We start from the raw sequence: 14334 nt of genomic DNA on the forward strand, positions 1-14334 counted from the left end.
GGCAAGAAGAGGGTCAGACTGAGGATCTGTTACAAGCAGTTGTGAGCTTCCTGATGTGGGTGCTGGAAACTGAACTCATCCTCTGCAAGGGCAGCAAGCACTCTCAAGCACTAAGACATCTCTCTAGCCCTGATGATCTCTATCTGGAATTGGGCAAAGGAGCCCCTCTGATAAGACCAAGATGAACTGTTAGGACCAAAATGAGCTGAAAGAGCTATAGTTTGGTGAATATGAAAAAGATCTATATTCTGCCTTTTAAGGCTTTCTATCCTGAGTTGAGTAAAAAGATCTGAGGCAGACTGGTAAGAGAATCATTTGAAAGAACTGGAGGAAATGCCACCAAGTGATAACGAAGGGACACTGAGAACAGAAGAACAGCGCCTGTTACAACAGCTACGGCAGAAAAACTTGTCATTCACAGGACTTGGAGTAAAGCACTCAGAACTCTCTCACCTCAGTAGGAGGAATAATGAGCCCTAGATTGAATAATACACCAGTCACCTAAAAAGAAAACCTTTAAAACAAGACAGGAAAGGGGTCAAGTTGTTTCCGGCTAACTTAACTACAGCCCCGAACAAAGCTCAAGATTTCTAGAAATACAAAAATATCCAACACACAGCACCATAAAATTTGCTATGTAACACAAAGTCAAAGATAAACAGGCATTCACAGTGAGGAGCACAATCAAGTGAGAAGAGTAAGGATTCCTCCCAAACCACTCCACAGCAGACACAGATGGAGTAATTACCATAGAAGAACTATAGGTCAGTGACTATACAAAGTGAGGCAAGAAGACAGGAAAGGACCCAAAATGAACTTCTAAAGATAAAAAGCATATGTCCAAGATAAACTAACTAAGCTAGGTGAAACTAACAGCTGACAGGTATTATATAGGGAAGGTGATCTGGAAGACTTATAGAAAGATCTTTTTTAAAAACAAACAAAAAAACCACCACAGAAGCTAGGCACCCCAATGGTATGCCTGTAACATGGGCTGAAGTTGGTTGCAGAAGCAAGAGAACCTTGAGCTCAAGGTCAGTCAACTACACGTGAGATTCTTTCTTAAAGCAGAGTCAAGCAAAACAAAACATAAACAAAAGGGCCCTGAGGGCTAAGGGGTTTGGCTCAGCAAAGCACATAAAGCAAGTATGTGGCCCTGGGTATGATTCCCAGCAAAAGCAAAAACAAACTTAACAAGAACGAAATCATCTTAAAAATACAAAAACAATAAAAATAAAAACGAGTCAGCTAGGTGGAATCTGTGAAGGAAAAGGATGATAAATATTTGAAGAAATAATGGTCAAAATTTTCCAGGTTGATGACAATTGCAAACTCACAAAGTGAAAGCACATGTCAGAATGTCTGGGATGCTAGTAAGTAGTACATGGGAAAATTTGGAGTCTGGAACTCTGTTAGAAAAAGAAGGTTCTCACCTCAAGAACCTCAGCTTCAACCTCCAGAATCTAGAAATGTAACAATAAAGTGAGCAAAAGTCAAAAAGGAAAGGGAAAAGGCAAGGGAAGAAAGGGGGAAGAGAAAAAGGAAAGATGAACAAATCCCCTGAAACACAGAAAATTTCCAGAACTCACTCAGGAAGTAGATAAGCTTACCAAACTGCACTTTACAAACTTTTCCAGAAGAAAACTGTAGACCACACGGTTATGCTGATAGATTTTATGACATTTTTAAAGGAGGAACAATGATAATTTTGCATGAACTCTTATCAAAACACTAAAGGTAAGAGAATGCTCCACAACTAATATTGTGAGATCATCATTACAAAGATGCCAATTAAGGTATAAAAAGAAAACACAGAGCAATTTCTTTATTAAAATATTTTGTTATTTTCTATTTTATGTACACGAGTATATTGCCTGCATGCATGTAAGTGCACCTGTGTCATGCAATGCCTGCAGAGGTCAGAAGAGGGTGTTAGATCCCCAGGAACTGGAGTTACAGACAGGTGTTAGCTGCCATATGGGAGCTGGGACGTGAACCTGGGTACTCTACAAGAGCAGCCAGTGCTCTTAACCACAAAGCCATCTCTGCAGTCCCCAGAGCAATTTCTTAATAAAAGCAAATAAAATCCCAGAAATTTTCAAAAGGAATAATATACACTTAGTATGATTTTAAAAATAAAACCAGATTTAATAAGCAAAATAATCAGTATAGTTTACTATACTAACAAACGGAGGGGGAACAGGAAAAGCACTTGACAAAACCTTATCATTCCTGTATCACAAACTCCTTAATCAAGTTACAAGCATCTACTAAATAGATAATTTAAAAACAAATAAATAAATAAAAGAAAACTTATAGCTAGCATCTTATTTAACAGTGAAAGACTGATTTATTTCTTCCTAAAATTAGGAAGAAGAAAAGAATGTTCACATTCTTCATTTTTCATCTACACTAATTCGAAGGTCTAACACGTATAATTAGGTAAAAACAAAGGAAAACAAGAAAACAACTAACTGAAAACAAATATACAGCAATCAAACTGAAATGAAGAAAAACTATTTGGTAATGACATGAGGGGACAGACAGAATCTCCTCTCTCTCTCTCTCTCTCTCTCTCTCTCTCTCTCTGACAGACACAATATTTGGAGAATATGAACATTTAAAGAATGGGAGATGAGGGAGAAGGCCACAGCAGACACGGATGATTGGGAAACATAAACACACAAACAGGTGTGGCATCAAGTCCTGGAAGGGGCACAAACAGAGCAGCAGGTGGGGTAAGAGCCTGATCTCTGCAGACAGTCTGTGCTTGAACCCTGGCCCTTCTCTGTGCTTACTAGCTATAGAACCTTGAGAAAATTAATTTCTCTGTACTTCATTTTTTCCCCATCTACAAAAAGGTAATAAAAATAGCATCTACCTATTAAGTCTGTATGTAAACATGCAGATCAATGCATGGGTCTGTATAAGCGTTCAGAACTAGGAGTTATAGTACAAATACAATATAAAGGTAAGGAAGACAAAGAGGAAAGTTTTAGAAATGAAGAATGACCATGATCACAACATTTTAAAAGATAAATCAAATAAGATAATGACTAAAAATGTTATTTTTTCACTTGCTCAGCATACATTTCTTGAACGACTCCAATGTACCTGGCCGTGTTCTAGGCACTAGGGATAGAGCAGGGAATAAAACTGATAACTAGTCACATGCAGAGAATAAGTGTCCGTGAGAGGTCCAACACTAACTGACACATCTACAATGGAACCTCTGTACCTAAGGTCCACAGAACATAGCAGAGCAGGGTCAGAGAGAATATCAATGCATCTTTCTCAACTCTCACCAATAAAGCTTCTGCGTGCAACAGAGGACAATTAACACAGCCACAACTGGCTAAAAGTGTAGAGAATAAGAGACTACAGAGTGTATGTTCCTGGACAGTGCTCCTATATTAAGCCTCTGCTACCCAGGGCTCATGGACCACTGCGGAAAAGAGGGTGGAGAGACTGTAAGAGACAGGGCGGTGGATGACCACCAGGAAACGGTTTTTTAGGCAGCTGGGAGCTTGCTCATATGAATTTATAGTAATGGTGACAGCATGCACAAGACCCATGCAAACTCTAACCAGACAAAAACCCAGCATAGAAGTAGGGAGATAGATAAAAAGCCCCAACCTTAGCTGAAGAACCACTGGCAACTGATCATAGCTGGTTGAAGGAGAGCTGGTCTTCCTGAAGGGAGTTCAGTGGACAAACTCACACTGAGGGACATCTGAGGACAAACTACACTGGATAGGCTTTAATATATTGACAGAGTGCATGAAAACAGGTTCGGGGTGGGGAGAATACAGATAGGGGAGGGGTCTGAATATGATTATGATATATGGTATGAAATGCACAAAATTCAATAAATTTTTTTTTGGTCTTGTTGAGACAGGGTCTCCCTGTAGCCTCAGCTGGCCTGGAACTCACTATGTAGACCAGGTTGGCCTTGAACTCACAGAGATACACTTGTCTCTGCCTCCCAAGTGCCAGGATTAAAGGCGTGCACCACACCTGGCTCAATAATTTTTTTTTAACTGACAAAAACTTTGCCTTCATGGATCTTTTATTCTGCTGAGGGATGAAAAATAAGCAAGATAAATGAAGTAATATGCAAAACAGATAGCTGTTAACATAGAGACAAGAAAAACATATAGAAAGTATCACTGATATTTAAAAAAATCATGAAATACTATTATCAGTTACTGTTTCAAATACTTTATACACAATAAAGCAATTCATCCTTACAACAACCTCTATAAAGTCTAACCCACTATTATTATCCCCATTATACAGACTAGGAAACTCAGACAAAAAGTGGTCAAATACTCTTGTAAGTTTAGTCCTTTATTTATCATGTCCTGTACCAATTATTTACACAGTAGGAAGTTCTTGATTAGAAGGCCACTAATTCAACACCAACTTTACTTCTATGCTTTCACTGAGATATGCTGGCTTTTGATTATTCCATTTTTTGAGACAGGGTCTTCCTGTAGCCCAAGCTGTCCTGGAACCCACTATGTAGACCAGGCCAGCCTTGAACTCACAGAGATCTGCCTGCCCCTGCCTCCCGAGTGCTGGGACCAAAGGCATGCGCCACCACACCCAGCTGAAATTGGCTGATTTTTAATCATTTCACATAAATATTTTTCTCCCTGTATTTAAAACCAGGAGCAACATAAATTGACCTCTCTGAGTAAATAACTGTTGTCTTTGGGAATCATGAATGCATGTGAATGCGCAGGCACAAGGTATGAATGGTCAGAGCACAAGTTTCAGAAGGAGCTGGTTCTCTCCTTCCATCATGGGTTCTGGGGATGGAAATCGTGTAGTCAGGCTTACTCTGAGAACACTTTTACCCACTGAGCCATCTCACCAGCACAAGAGGTACAGTTTTAACTCGGAAATCATCATTTAAAGGAATGTGCTAGAGACAAAATGGAAGAAACAGTATTTTGGTGAGGAATAACACTGTGGAGAGGTAATGTATAATGGCTAGAAAGTTACAAAACAATATCCTTGAGAGCGAATGTCTGTAGTGAGCTGAGATTTCTTGACTGTGTTAAGGAGCAGTAAAGAGGCAGGCAAATGAGCCACAGTGCAGTATCAGGCAAGGAGAGTCTTTTAAAGCAGTGTTCTTTAAATCTGTACTTCGGTCTCATGTGCCAATTTCTAGATTTGTTGTAGACATTACTAGGAGTAACAAGTGAGTAGAAAAACAAGATGCAAATAGAATTAAAGAAGGGGGAAAGTGCAAATCTAGGGGCTGGAGAGATGGCTCAGTGGTTAAGAGCACTGACTGCTCTTGCAGAGGATCCAGGTTCGATTCCCAGCACCCACATGGCGGCTACGAACCGTCCTTGACTCCAGTTCCAGGGGAATCCGAAGTCCTCTTCTGATCTCCATGGCAATGCACGACATGGGTGCACTCACATACATGCAGGCAACACACTCATACACACAAAATAAAAATAATAAATAAATTTTTTTAAAAAAAGTCTTTTTTCCCCATGAATTGTTAGGGTTTATAGATTTAACAGGTTACTTAATTCATGGGACTTAGTCTTGCTGACTGGTCCATTCTAGCTCTTCTAGGCTGGTGGCTTGGGGGAAGGCTATGCGGAAGCTGGACATCTAAGAGAATGATTGTCCAGTGGTCTGGCTTCTCGACCTTAACCACTCTATCAAGATTGCCCACGTGTCAATTTGATGAGCCATGTATTACATGCTACTTCTGATGTTCAGGAATGGAGGGAGCATTTGGAAGTACTCCTAAATATCAATCATCTGCACACTCTATAACGTGTGAGGCAGCTGAGAATAGCTCTTTCTAGAAGCAATCCTGTATGATATTCTAGAATAAAAGTTAGCATGGAACATTGTTTTAATATTTTATTTATTATTTTTATTTTATGTGTATGAGTGTATTGCCTGCATGTGTGTGAGTGCACCTGTGTCGTGCAATGCTGCGGAGGTCAGAAGAGGGCTTCGGAGTCCCCTGAAACTGGAGTTAAGGACAGTTCAATACACCAATCTCATAAATATGACTCACGTGATCTTCATATTTAAAAATTCAACCAGGGGCTGAGGAGATGGCTCAGTGGTTAAGAACACTGGTTGTTCTTGCAGAAGGCCCAGGTTCGAATCCCAGCACCCACATGGCAGCTAACAACTATTCGTAATTCCAGTTCCAGGGGATCTGACAGCCTCTTCTGTCTTCCGCGGGCACTGCAGGACATGGGTGCGCTTAACTTCATGCAGACAATACACACATACACATAAAATAAAAATAATAAATAAAATATTTTTAAAAATTCAAACAGGTTAAGGAAACAGAGACAGAAGTTCAATCATTTACCTAAATTGTTAAGAAGGAAAACGAGGATTTGCCGTAGCTCCATTCTAGTTTTTCTACAATTTTAAATTTAGTATAAAACTTAACGGATCAGTAGTGACTAGTTTCCTACAGTTGTTCCACTTTAATCATTAAATGGCACAGGCTAAGCATTTTATTCACAAAATGAGTGAAAACTTCAAGTTAAAAAAAAAAAAACTAATGATTTGCCTTTAAATCTGGGTGCCTTAGATATTCTTTTATATCTGTTACCAAGTATTCATCCTGAAAATAATTAACAGTAATTATCGCTGATTGCTGTGTGCATGTCAGACATTATCATTACTCTAATTATAATACAGTTAGCCAAAGCGGAATTGTTAACATTCAGTTCTATGAAATGTTTGTTTTGCAGCCTATTTATAGATATGACAGATGTATAACTGCTCAAAGATAATAATGAAATGTGATATACTTTGCAGAAGTGGATATAAAATATACAAAACATGAAAAAGAACAAATGGGATAATCTGTAAGGACCACAGCTGCTAGCGGGACATGAGGGCAACTCTCCGAAGTTTTAAAAAGCCTCTGCCAAAGCAGCCGGTAACTTTCTGTAGCATTCTCAAAATTAAGAATTGCGGAGAATGAATACATTATAAAGGAATTTCAATTCATTTTGTGACAAATGAGCTCTCTTCTGATTGGATTTTCCATGATCTATGCCATTCAATATCAGTTACATTCACAGAGAAGATGGATATTACCACAGCCTAGTCCTAAAATGTTTGCATGAAGACAAACTGAAACTCTGTGCCAACAACTCTGCCCTCTTTTCGTCTCTGTGTTTGATTTTTAGTTGAACTGTGACAATTTCAGCAATTACAGTAATTTGATTTTTTAAGTTTAAAGCTAAATGGTTTTTCTAGATTCTTGACTGCCTTGCTTTAAAGGCTCCAGTAATGGCCCACCATGAGATGTTAACCAATCACCAAACACTCTTTAACTGACTACTCACTGGCCAACTGCCAGTGAAAGGAAACTTTTCAGCCATCTGCCCTACCACAGTGGCTTTGTTTCTTAAAGGCCCCCTCTGCAGGTTTCTTTCCCATAATAAGGGCCCACACTGTCAGCAAGTTGCTCATTCCACTGCCCATCTTTCCTTCTCCCTTTCAATCTGGTTCTGTTTTGAGACAGGGTCTCACATAAAGCCCAGACTGGCCTAGAGCCCACTCTGAAACCCAGGCTAGCTTCCTCCTGTCTCCAGCTCAAGTGCTGGGGTTAGATGTGACTTAGCTCCATTTCTTTCCCTGAGACCTCTGCTAACCTCTAATCTACTGTCTATCTCTATGACACTGACTATTCCAGACATGATGTAAATGGATTCATACGCTTATTTCTTGTGCGGCTGGTTCTGTTAACAGTGTAATGCTTCCAAGGTTCATTTACGTTGCAGCATTTATCAGAACTTCATTCCTTTTCAATTACTGAGTAACAGTCCATTGTAATGTTTATACCGTATTTTATTTACTCACTGTTAAGATACTTGGGTTATGTACAATTTCTACTGCTGTAACAAAATGTCCAAAGCAGGGACTAAGAAAGAAGTTTATTTAATCCACAATTTTGGAGATTCAAGGTTATGGTGCCAGCACCTGAAACTCTGGTAAAGGCTTCCAGCTACACCCAGAAAGGGAAACAGAGGGCCAGCCAAATGGGGTGAGCTCATTTTGTTAACAGTCCACTTTCATAAATGCTACCTCCCTCCCTTGTGGAGACAAGACCAGTATCATTCTGGGAGCAGGGCTCCAATGACCTAACGACCTGTGACAGCCCCTCACATCCTAATGACCCCACTGACTCACTGCTGTCACCCCTGACACAGAGCCTCAGCACAAACTACATCTGAAGCAGACCACTTCCAGCTCTTGGCTACTGTGAACACCACCGCCAAGGTGAATGCTGGCATGCAAGCTTCAGAGCTGGTTTTCCATCCATTCGGCTGCTGTTCATATGGTAATTCTGTGTTTACCGTTTTGAAAACTGCCAGTTTCATCCTGGCTGCAAAGTTCCACCATCAATTACAAATGTTCTAATTTCTCCACATTCTGGCCAAGGCTTACTCTGGTCTTTGGGTTACATCCTTTGTTGTGCTGTGAAGTGGTAGGTGTCTCACCGTGGTTTTCCTTTTATTTCCAAATTGACACTGAACATTTTTTTTTCATTTGCTTATTTCCCATTTGCATGATTTTTTGAGAGAAATTAACTATTCAGATCATTTGTGCATTTTTTCAGTTATGTTGTTTTCTTGTGCTATAGGATTTCTTTACACATTGTGGAAACATGCCCTCATCCGATATGTGACTTGCAAATGCTTTTGTTTGGTGGGCTATCTTTAACTCTCACCTCAGTCTTCTTTGATGCAGGGTGTCCTTTGATATAAAAATTTTATGGTGCGCATGCCTTTAATCCCAGCACTTGGGAGGCAGAGGCAGGCAGATCTCTGTGAGTTTGAGGCCAGCCTGGTCTACATACTGAGTTTCAGGTTAGCTGGAGCTATAGGGAGACCCTGTCTCAAAAAATAAAAATAAATAAATAAAATCCAATTTACTTTTTTTCTATTGTCATCTAGACTTTGATGTCATATTGAATAATCAATTGTCCCTAGATGTTTTCTAAGAGCTTTATAGTTCAGACTCTTAAATTTGCTTTTCTTTTTAACCCACTTTGAAATAATTTTGTAGATGGTATAAGTTGGGAGTTCATCTTCACTCTTCTCCAAGTGGTTATCAAGTTTTCTCTTCAGCATTCATCAAAAAAAAAAAAAAAAAAAGAAAAAGTATTGCTGGTTAGTGAGTACAGCTGCTTTCCAAAGGAAAAGTGGCTTTTAAAATTAAGATGCATCAGTACTGTACTGTTGGTCATTTAGAGACTAGTAAGTCTCAAATTCTGACTTTTTTTTTTCAGCATCTACAAAGACTTTGTTGTGGAAGAGGACATCCTGATTTTTTACTTTTAAATGTTTATTTTTCTTCTGAAGTAATACTGTTATTGTAACTCACAGGGTTAACAGCTGAGAAAGACTAACGATTACTTTTCTACTATAGTACTACCCATAGCACCTTCCAGCACTATGAAAGCCAGCCAGTAGGGATGAAGCTTCCAGGTCAGTACCAGCTTGATTTCTCCATGTTCTATGACTTAAATATGTGTCAGCAATAGAGTCTTAGTGTCAAGCTCTGACAAGTAATCAAGAGTAAAGGCAATAGTCTATTGTTTGAGGTCTGTGAGACCCCATTGGCTAACAATTCAAAATGAGGTAACTAATTTCTGACACTGGGATTTTTATTTGCTAGGATGAGCTCTGAATGGATTTAAGACCTGCTCCACACTATAGAATCCTTACCTGACACTGTTATTAGGGCCAAGAACCTGTGCCTAGATAGGTCATAGGCTGTAGGGAAGAGCCCACTACTAATATTCTACTAAACAAACACAGTATTAAAATGACTGCTAATGACTTAATGCTATACCCACAGATTAATGCATCTCTCAGCCCTCATCAGAGAAGCTGCTTCTTGCAGTAGGAAGCATTTAACACAGAAACTCACAACTGGTTAACAGGCAGAGAATAAGAGACTCCGAAGTGCTCAGCACTGAATGAGCACAGTCCTCTCCCCCAAGGCTCAGGGGAATCTTTGAGGATGGAATGGAAAGATTCTAAAAGCTGGAATGTTAGGTGACTGACTACAAAGACACACAGGAGCTGTGTATGAACACTCAGCAATTGTGACAGCATGCACAAGACCTGCTCAAGTCCAAACCAGAAAAAATCTCAGTATGGAGGGGGAGGTGGTACGAAGTCTCAGCCCTAGCTGAGGAGCTACTGGCATTTGATAGCTGCTAGGAGAGGAAGAGTAAGTTGTCTTTAAGGATGTGACTTCTGGTAGATTCACCACACTTCAGGGCAAGTTCCACACCTGAGTGAGCAACACAAGTTGAACTAAATGTGGAGTGAGGAGAACATTTTGGGGTAGGGAGGTGAGGGTGGATCTGGGAGGGACTGGGGCAGGGAGGATATGATCAAAATACTCTGTGAGAAATTCTCAAAGAATAAAAATATATTTCTAAAGAAATAATGTTCACTATCAAATTTGAGTATTAAGGTAATTAAAAAGAAAATAACGTGGGTGTTGGGAATTGAACTTGGATCCCTTTGCAAGAGCAGCATGTACTCTTAACCTAAGCCATCTCTCCAGTCTTAGTTTTCAATCTTAAAGTAGATCTCCCCACCTTCAGAGTATCTTTCTGGATCTGTCATATTTATCTATGTCATGTTCCAAAGGATGTACAGTATAACACAACTGCAGGGGCCATAATCTGTATTAAACCAGATATGTATTATAGAATTTTCAAAACATGAACTGTTCAATGGCAGTACATTACAGCCAGAATACTATTTAAATTTTAAATTAATTAATAAATAAAATTTTAAATGTAGTTCCCTAAATATACTAGTAACATTCAAGAGCTCAACAGCTGCATGTCACGTGGTATGGCTGTTGACTACATATTACGTCCATTAATACAAAGTTCAGCTGGAGGAGAACTCCAGAATGTTCCAAAATTATCTCGATTACAAATACTTCCTAGGTTACTACTTTATAGCTCTCAAGTTTCCTCAGAATAAACTCCAGGAAACAAGCTGCCAGATTCAGAATCCATAAAAATATTCATGCTTCATACTGGGTACATGGAGATTGCAATTTGCTTTATCAATCTAATAGTCAACGAACTGTGTCTCTGCTTAAAAGCTCCACTGATCTGATCACAGAGATGAGGAAATAGGAAAGACAAAGGTCTCTGGGGAGTGGCACACAGAGATGACACAAACCCAACATCTTCACAGATACTAGTATAGCAATGGTAGTCTGCACTGAAAAGAATGCCTCAGGATGGAGTCTGCGAGTGCCACTCATTTCACTAACAACCTTAGGGCTAAAGAGGAATTTTTGCTTGCCGTTCATCTGTGTTTTGCTGTTGTGAATGAATTAACTTTTCTTACCCCCAACATTCTTTGAGTGATCCTCTTTTTCTTATGATACTGTAAGAGGTCATAATATAGGAAAGGAAATAAAAACTACTTTCCAAATACGTTCATATATACTTAGTGTGAAATCTCTTTTGTTATTAAATGTAGGTTAACATTTATACATAGTAAAAAAATAAAATGACACTTTTATGATTCTGCTCTATTTGATATACTTACTAGAAAGTATAATACAATTCATTTGTTTTTATAGATTTTTACATTTTTCATCTTGGACACAAATAGCTATGCCATATAGGATAAGGTAGAAACTGAACACAACTTTCCCACAATGTTAGAATTTCCAAATCTTAATTCAACATTAAAGTAAAATTTTACAATTAGATTCATCTAATCCAGTCACACATCTATGGCACAAGAAAACTATATTTTTATGTTGTAGAAATGCAGCTCTCAAATTTTTCATTTTTCAGAAAAATCTTTCCATTCAGTCTAAGCATCAAAACTTACATTTTCTTCAAAAGAAAGAGAAAAGTGAGCTGCTTATAAAGAATTTATGGAAAGAGGAAAAGTGTATAAGGAAAGTTAAGACTGAGATCTAGTCTACGCAAGAATAACTATAGGGATCAACCGGCTCTCCTTCCATAAACAAGAGCACGTGGCAATTTCCTGAAAAGGAGCTTCTGAGCTGGGCCATGGCAAACATCACCCAGCTCAGGTCCTTGGGCTGGCCCGGCTCTCACTGGCAGATTTAGCACTGCTTTCATTACATAAAATCAAATAATTATTACTTTTGTCTCTTATTCATTGTACTTTTTTGTTAGTTTCAAAAATAACCAAACTACGTCTAATTGGAGACAAAGTAGATACTTCTACTTATTTCAGTTTCTCTAGCTTTTAAAACAGAATAGCATTTGCAAAACCCTGATTACTAAAGTTTCAAGTTTGCATTTCCACAGGAACATTTACTATTTAAGAATCAATTTCTTCAAAGATGAATTCTAAATCTCTCAGAATAAAAATTAGCCTCCCTGAAGAAAACGTTTTCCCATCAGGCAAAGCAAGCATTTCTGCCAGCTCCATTGTTAACTAGTACATTCCTCTATGCAACATTTACCACATTATATAGCAGCCACTTAGTCTACCTACCCTGTGTGTACCTACCGTGCTGGCCTGGGAGCTCCCTAAATTCATACCAAACCCTAACTCTTTCACCATCTTTAATCTCATATAGTATCATTCATTTGTTCTCTGGCCTCCGCCCCCCATCACCCCACCTCCCATCCCTCTCTGTCTCTCCTCTCTAGGGTCTCACTATGCAGCCCTAGCTGAATGGCCTGGAGCTCACTATGTAGATCAGGGTGGCCTGGAACTCATGGCGATCTGCCCGCCTCTCATTTAATAAAGTCATTTCTGTTCTGGACTCCTCATATACCCCTTATCCCAAGCAGTGTTCTGATTGACATGAGGATATGATTAATTTCTACGTATAGTCCCTCAAACTGTCAAATCACATTTTAGCAAGTATTTCCACATATATAAAAGAAAATATTCTTATGAGACAGGCTATTAATGGCTCCATTTTACAAACAGAAAAACTGAAACTACGAGACACTGGAAAATGATGGATGGATGGTAACAGCATTAGTAGATGACTAGCAGGGTTAGGCCCACACTGAGGGCTTCCAAGCATTTCAAATAATCTTAACGAGGCATCAATTGTACTAGAAATACTTACACTGACCCCAGCGCCCTGTTCTTGGATTTAAATAATTTGGATAAAGACCATTTGGACGTTCCATTTTCTGAAGGAGTTTCCGAATATGCATGACCTAATCAAAATGAAATTAAGAATGAAATTAACAAAACTAAGTGTCATCAAGGCTTTCTATTGGTCTAGGCTTTGTGGGTGTTCTCTCACTCAGAACCTACACCCATCTTCTACCTTTTCATGTATAATAGTCTACTATCATAGGGCTTCTACTTCTTGAATGATTCATTAGTTTTACTAGATGACATTCTTTCAAAAGTAATATAAAGAAGTTCAGGAATAATTTAAACTCTAACAGTCTATTATGCAGAAATAACCATCAGAAACATCAGCCATAAATATCATTCCGATATATCCAATGTATATTCAAATATAAGAATAGAAGTAATTTCATAGACATGAACTCAAAACTGTCTATGAAAAGCGTTAGCTAGAATTTAATAAATGAATAAATATATGATATAAAAAACAAACCAGGGCTTTAAATATCCTCCCAGTTATACATTCCCATAAATTTTCAAAAGATTTCCCTGAGGTTAACGGGGGGGTTGCAAGCCAGATGTGGTGGTGAACAGGTGAACACCTTTAATCCCAGCACTCAGCAAGTAGACCTTTGAGATAGAGGCCACCCTAGTCTACATGGTAAGTTCCAAGCCTGCTGGACCTACAGGGAGACCTTGTCTTAAAAAAACAAAAAAAAACCCCCACACACCAAATAGCGAACATCACAAAATATATATTAAGAGGCTGGATTTTCATAAGGACTTAGTCTGATTGGTCTGTAGATCAGTCCAGTTTTGTACGTGCTTTCAGAAGGGGGCAGAGCAGCAGTAATGGCACTCTATTTCTTGTATTTGTGTTTGTTTGAGAATAGTTACTTCTATCTAAATCTTTCATCATTCAAATTTTGAATAAGTAACATAGCCATGCTATCCACACATCTGATAAACTAGGTGGTATAATGACTTGGCGTATACCTTCTTTTTCACAGGACTGTGCCCATTTCACCTTTCTCGACACGGGCACACAATTTTACCACAGTGAGTCTCATCATCTTTTCTTTGACTGGGTTTTATCACTGTGTTTTGGGAACAGGATGCTCTCTATAGTCCCAGTGTTCTTTCACATTTGAGGCCACTATGCACAACTGTAATGTAACTCCATACATCACTTTTA

The 14334-nt window shown here is 38.9% G+C and overlaps 1 protein-coding gene across 1 annotated transcript in view; it reads right to left on the reverse strand.

Moving 5' to 3' along the window:
* Positions 1-14334, reverse strand: part of Man1a2 (mannosidase alpha class 1A member 2) — a 157484-nt gene that overhangs the window by 37245 nt on the left and 105905 nt on the right. The window contains exon 8 of the mRNA XM_008832931.3: positions 13126-13219. Within this exon, the coding sequence (XP_008831153.1) occupies positions 13126-13219 (94 nt within the window). The remainder of the gene's footprint in view (positions 1-13125; positions 13220-14334) is intronic.

The sequence above is a fragment of the Nannospalax galili genome, unplaced genomic scaffold (genome assembly GCF_000622305.1).
Source record: "Nannospalax galili isolate Female #2095 unplaced genomic scaffold, S.galili_v1.0 scaffold1951, whole genome shotgun sequence".
NCBI lineage: Eukaryota > Metazoa > Chordata > Mammalia > Rodentia > Spalacidae > Nannospalax > Nannospalax galili.